The sequence below is a fragment of the Ixodes scapularis genome, unplaced genomic scaffold (assembly GCF_016920785.2).
Source record: "Ixodes scapularis isolate PalLabHiFi unplaced genomic scaffold, ASM1692078v2 PGA_scaffold6__148_contigs__length_123643588, whole genome shotgun sequence".
In the NCBI taxonomy this organism is placed as follows: Eukaryota; Metazoa; Arthropoda; class Arachnida; order Ixodida; family Ixodidae; genus Ixodes; species Ixodes scapularis.
In genome coordinates this window covers 83,456,643-83,463,096 of record NW_024609881.1, presented here as the reverse complement: position 1 = coordinate 83,463,096, position 6,454 = coordinate 83,456,643, and the positions used below count along the sequence as shown (strand labels likewise).

General features: G+C 47.8%; 1 protein-coding gene across 1 annotated transcript; it reads right to left on the bottom strand.

Moving 5' to 3' along the window:
* Positions 1-3,052: 3,052 nt before the first annotated feature.
* On the bottom strand, positions 3,053-4,642 carry LOC121048527 (uncharacterized protein K02A2.6-like). Its single transcript, XM_040504973.2, has one exon. The coding sequence runs from the start codon at positions 4,608-4,610 to the stop codon at positions 3,171-3,173; it is 1,440 nt and encodes a 479-aa protein (XP_040360907.1). The 5' UTR covers positions 4,611-4,642; the 3' UTR covers positions 3,053-3,170.
* Positions 4,643-6,454: the final 1,812 nt, after the last annotated feature.

Sequence of the window (6,454 nt, the reverse complement as noted above, 5' to 3'; positions counted from 1 at the left end):
ACGATTCCTCTCTCAACTTTTGCTTTTCCTTTTTTCGTCTGATGTGTGTCAATTCGATCGCTCTTTTCTCTTTGTTTAGATTCCTTTGTTATTAAATTACTCACGCACGAGGGCACTTCCACGTATATTTCAGCGCTGACGGAAACGGCATTGCTTTTTTTTTTCTTTAAAATATTAAAGTCGTGTCGTGATTACTATTTTTTCATCTTTTTTTTTTTCTTCCAAGGGGAGGCTTTACCTTCTTTTCAAAAATAACGCACCGCTCCTCCGACCACATTAATCCCGTGCTGCGGATGAAATACAATGGCGTCCACGACGAACAGAACACACAAACACATACAGAAATAAAAAGACAAATAACAGACAATCTGGCTTTCGTGATGTCAATGGCGTAGCGGCGAAGCTGCGGCGATGGGCACGGCAGGCATGCGCGGTTGCGCTATTTTTAATCGACGGTACACTGTCGCGTTCCCGCTAACATACAAGAAAGTACGACGGCAGATTATTATTATTATTATTATTATTATTATTATTATTATTATTATTATTATTATTCACCAGTAAAGACCGTGAAATAGTTAGTGCGTAAAATTTTGCACAGCTATGGAAGTCATTTCATAGTTGTACAAAATTCTACGCACTCACTATTTACGCTCTTTATTGATGACTGATCATAATAATATTAATAATAATTTTATTTCAATTGTTACAGGTAATAATAGAGAATGGAGATCGAGAAGAAAAAAAAAAAAAAAGCCGCGCTAAACGGCTTGACTGCTTATCGACCCCCTCATACTCCGCGGCAGAAGCGTTAAAATATAGCTCGCCCACAGTCAAGCAAGTCGTAAGTATCAGGAGTCAATAAACAAACTAAATAAGCCGTAACAAAAAAGAAGCCGATTCTCTATGGAAGATTTGCTCAGATTAAACGTACAGCGATCGTGAAGTCAAAAAGGTATACAAAATAAATGATTATATCAAGATGACAAACCATACATGATATTCTGCTCAATTCGTTCATAGTCCATATATATTTGTACAAGTGCCCTCTGAACACAATACATTTAGAGGTGTTGACATTCGGTAGCTAAATATTTCTTTTCCTGTATTTAGTCGACCCAAATTGGTACTTGAAGACAATCAAGGGTCGCTGAAGAGCAGGCAATTATTTTGAGGGGGGATTGTTGCATTGTTGTTCTAGCTTAGACTGTGTGGCTAGCCCATAATTGTAGAGGCTATGAACATGGAGTAGATTATAAAATATAAACAGGTTTTCCCTGTCCGCAAGGTAACGTGGATCTGCGATTACACGGTCCACTCTACTTTTTTTTTAACCATGCATGATCAGCACTTTCTCGGTGTTTGTCGCCGTGGTTGTTCCCCAAACGAGGCAACGATATTTTAAAAGAGAATAAAACAATGATTTTATAATTATAATATCTCCGGGAGTATATATCGATGCAGGCATATCAGTCCCACACTCTTTGACAATTCTTGTTTAGATATGCATTATATGATGGTCCCAGGCGATATATTTTGTGAGAATACAACTCCGAACGTTTTGAAACCATCAATCAGTTCGATACGAACTGAATCTAAAGTAAGAAATGACATCTATTCAAAGAAATGCATTATGTTTTGAACGAGACATCTCACATACCGATTTGTTTTGATAAAAAAAAATGTTAAAGAATCTGTTAAAGTTACAAGGAACCATTTCTTCGGACGACGGAACGCGGATAGGCGACAATCTCAAAAATCGAAACAAAGTCTTCTACGTAAACATAATTAAGCGTTCTACTCAGCAAAAGCAAGAGTATAAATAACAAGGAAAACATAACTAAAAAAAAAGACTCAATGTGCGTGAAAAAATTTAATAGTCCACGTGAACCTCACTAACAAACAAACAAACAAACACACACACACAAACGCACGCACTCTCTCTTGCTCTCCTCTCTCTCTCTCTCTCTCTCTCTCTCTCTCTCTACTTTGAGGTAAAACTGCTTGGCTGCATGCATTATGCCGATTATGCTTTGGTGTCTCCCCCCGAATAGGAGCAACGAACACCACAACTGTAGAGAATGGATCACTTACAAACGGCCATAGGCGTAGACTTTGGGAGGGGAGGGGGGGGGGGGGGGGGGGGGGGGGGGGCATCGGGGCTCGTGCCCCCCTAATGAAATCCAAAGAGGGGGGGGGGAAGAGCACCCCCCTCCCCCCCCCCCCCCCCCCCCGGGCCCGGGCCATGATCCTTACCGAGACGATGTTTACGTGCCGTGTAACGAGCTTCTAGTTAGCGGCATGTAAACAAAATAACGCCCATGTTGCCTTTATTGACAAAATACATGGGAAATGGAATACCAGCTTGTTTTCGTTAGCTTCAATCTCGAGCTCTGTCAAAAAGATAACGTGCAGCACCTCCCCCCCCCCCCCCCCCCCCCCCCCCCCCAGGAAAATGGAAAGTCTACGCCGCTGCAAACGGCTATCACTTCACTTTTGGAGCAAACCCCCAGGGATTAAATATCATTTTAAGGAAACACTACACAACCAAAAAGAGGAAACAAAAATTGCTTTTTAAGTGTTTCGGTAGGACATTTATCTACATCACCATATATGGAGTGAACTCCGTAACATGCTTCTAATTTGGGGGTCGACGTCTGGAAATAAAAACGTATTTCAGAATCGCTTTTCTTTTCCTTTTTTTTTTCTTTCCTTTACTGGCGACTTGCGGGTAACGACGATATGCTTATCCTTTTGTATGTACATGCACTTCGACTGGCTGCCGGGCCCTACACACAAGCTGGATCCGCTTTCCTAGGCCAGCAAATGTGTATATACTATTTCTCATAAATAAACTCTATTCTTCTATTCTATTCAAAATGAGTACCGGAACGTAGATATTTAAAGCAATCATTTTTGTAATGACCAAGCAGAGACAGCAGCTCCAACAACAAGAAGGTTTATTTGAAGCGATAGCGCGGCTTAAATAGTTCAGCGCCGATGCTTATCGACGCTTAAGAGAAGGAAAGAGAAGGAAAGGCGCACGCTCGCCTGCCCGTCCTGCACGTCACCGCACGACGTCACTTGGCACGATATCACACCGCCGGCTTGTCGCTGGTCCTGCGCGTCACCGCACGACGTCACTTGGCACGATATCACATCCCTCCCCCCTAGTCATCTATGCCGTATCGGTGCACCGGGCGACGCTGGCGGGAAGAACGCCTCAATACGGGAGTCTCGACCGCAGGTGACCTCGCCCCCAGACTTGACGGGCCCGGAAGGGAAACCCCGGCCTCCAGAGGGCCAGGCTCCGAACCGGGCGTTCCCGGAAGGGCAAACGAAGCTGTTGTCCCGCCGGTTGGAGTTGTTGGTTCCCAGGCCCTTCGCACGTGGTTCCGGTGGCGTCGATGGATACTCCCGTCGGATGTCTGGACCTCGTACATGACGTGACCCCGACGCCGTAGCACACGAGCAGCCAACCACTTCGGACCTTGGCGAAAATTCCTTGCGTAGACAGAGTCACCGCACTGAAAGCTTTGTTCTGGAGGCTGCCGTTTGCACTCCACGTCCATCGCATCGGGGTGAAGTTTTGACAGGCCCGAGCGCAGGCTCCTGCCCAGCATAAGCTCAGCTGGGGTCTTGCCGGATTCCGAGTGCGGCGTGGAATGTTGCTTGAACAAGAAGCGAGACACCTTGCACGCTAGAGAGCCTTGCCTCTGCTTTCTCAGTGCACACTTTAGCTCCCGAACCATGCGTTCTGCTCTCCCATTACTCGCAGGGTGGTAGGGAGCAGTATACATGTACTCAATGCCGTTCAACTTCAAAAAGGACTGCATGTCCCGGCTGGTAAACGCCGTGCCATTATCTGAAACAATCAAATCTGGCAGTCCGTATGTTGCAAACATCTTACGCAGCCGCTCGATCACTGCAGATGAGTGCATTGACGTCATTATTTCCACCTCCGCCCAGTTTGAGAAAGCATCAACTGCGACTAGGAAAACCGCACCATCGACAGGACCCGCAAAATCGATATGCACTCGGCTCCATGCTCGCTCCGGTTTCGTCCAGAAATGCGTAGGCGCTTTCGGCTCACTTTGCCGGTTTTCCTGGCACGCCTTGCAGTGCCGCACAAATTCTTCGATCTGCGCATCCATCTTCGGCCACCAAACGTAGGACCTCGCGATAGCTTTCATTGCCGTCACTCCCGGGTGATTAGCATGTATCAAGATGAGGACACGTTTTTGCAGCACCTCAGGGATTACCACGCGGTTTCCCCAAACCACACAGTCACGATGCACGGACAGTTCGTTCTGCCTTATCTCGTACGCACCGTAGTCTTTCGGTACCCCTTCTTTTGGCCAGCCGTCGATGATCCATTTCCTTACTTCCGATAGCCGACTGTCTTGCGACGTGCAGCCAGCAACTTCTGCGGCGGTGACTGGCGGGTACTCAGCGGCTTCGAAAAGCAATACGTCGCCCGGCGTTTCTGCTTCCAACCGAAATGCTGGAACCGGAAGCCTGCTCAAGCAATCAGCGTTCGCATGGTCCTGAGTTTTGCGGTAGTCAAGCTGGTATTCGTAGGCCGACAGCATTAGGCTCCATCGTAGCATGCGTGGTGACAGAACATCCGGTATTTGTTTCTCTCGCCGAAATATTCCTAGCAGCGGTTTGTGGTCCGTAAGAATAACAATTTTTCGCCCGGCTAGGTACTGATGAAAGTGACGCACTCCAAACACCACGGCTAATGCTTCTCGGTCTATTTGAGCATAATTCCGCTCAGCCTTTGTTAACGTCCTTGACGCATAGGCAATGGGTTGCTCCTTTGCAGTCTCGTCACAGTGAGCGAGTACAGCACCCACACCCACCGGAGACGCATCACAGGAGAGTATCAACGGAGCACTTTCGTTAAAATGAACAAGCAAGGACTGCGATGTTAACAATTTTTTTAAGCCTTCAAACGCCCGTTGGTGCTCTTCGTCCCATTTCCAGGTAGCATTGTCATCAAGTAAACGGTGCAGCTTCTCGGCTATTTCGGATCTGCCCCGCAAAAAAATGTTGTAAAAATTCACCATACCCAAGAAGGACTGGAGTTCCTTCTTGTTAGTTGGGGCCGGGGCTTTACGTATGGCCTCGACTTTCACCTCGGAAGGGTAGATGCCACACTTATCGATGCGATGACCCAGGAACTCGAGGCTTTCCTGAAACAACTCGCATTTGTTTGCTTGCACTCTGAGTCCAGCCTTATCTAGGCGTTCGAATACATCCGTGAGCATGCGTTCATGCTCCTTGGCCGTTTCGCTAACCACCAGGATATCGTCCAGGTACACAGCTATTTTAGGTAGCCCAGCAAGGATAGTGTCCATTGCCCTTTGAAACAGTCCTGGTGCCACAGATACGCCGTACGGTAGGCGGCGAACTTTGTAGAGCCCTTGTACGGTGTTTATCGTGAGCAGTTCGGCAGTTGTATCGTCGACCACAAGCTGCTGGTACGCCTGTGCCAGATCAAGCTTCGAGAAGAACCGCCCCTTTCCTAGCTTAGCGAAAAGCTCCTTGCTGGTGGGTAGAGGATACACATTGCTCTTTACTGCCTGGTTAACTGTGCTTCTATAGTCTCCGCAGATTCTAAGCGAGCCATCCTTTTTTCGCACCACAACAATGGGTGTTGCCCATTCGGAGTATTGAGTTGGCTCCAATATTCCTAACTGCACAAGCCTATTGAGCTCGGTCAGAACATCTTTCAGCGCAAAAGGAATGTTCCGGCATTTCAGGAACTTTGGCAGGGCGCCGTCCTTCAGCTCGATGTGAATGGGCGGTAAAAACGCGCCAGGCAGAGACCCGCTGAACACCTGCGGAAATCGGGCAGCAAAAATCTCTCGGCTCCTGCTGACGGAATGAAGACCCATTACTTCTATCTTCAAAGGTCCGAACCAATCGCGGCCAAGCAAAGTGTTCCCGTCGTTCTTGACCACCAGCAGCGGCAACTCGGAATTTTGACCCTTGAACTTCACTGGCACCACGGCTTTTCCCAAAATCTCGATACCCTCTTTCGTCCAGGTGACCAACTGCGTGTCTGGCTCTTCCAGTTTTCCCCGCTTTGACACCCCTAGTTTTTTAAACTCCCTCTGGCTGATAATAGATCGCGCAGCCCCAGAATCCACTTCCATTTTCACCTTCTCTCCGCCAATCTCGACCTCAACTACGTACTTCGGTACAGCGCTTGCTACTTGGCCGATGCTGAATAGGCTGTCGTACTCGGTTCCTGTGTCACCCGTAGTCTGAGCAAGCTGATCCTGTGCTTGCGTCTTATTTGCTTTGCACGCTCTTTCTATGTGTCCTTTTCCTGAACACTTGAAGCACTTTGCATTTTTGAACCTGCACCGCACAGCTGCGTGGTTGCCTAAACACCGAAAGCAACGCCGCTCACCTTGCTCCCAGGTCCCCGCGACCCGTTGGC

Coding starts and splice junctions, on each gene's coding strand:
- LOC121048527 (XM_040504973.2), bottom strand. CDS start 4,610: ATGCTACGATGGAGCCTAATGCTGTCGGCCTACGAATACCAGCTTGAC.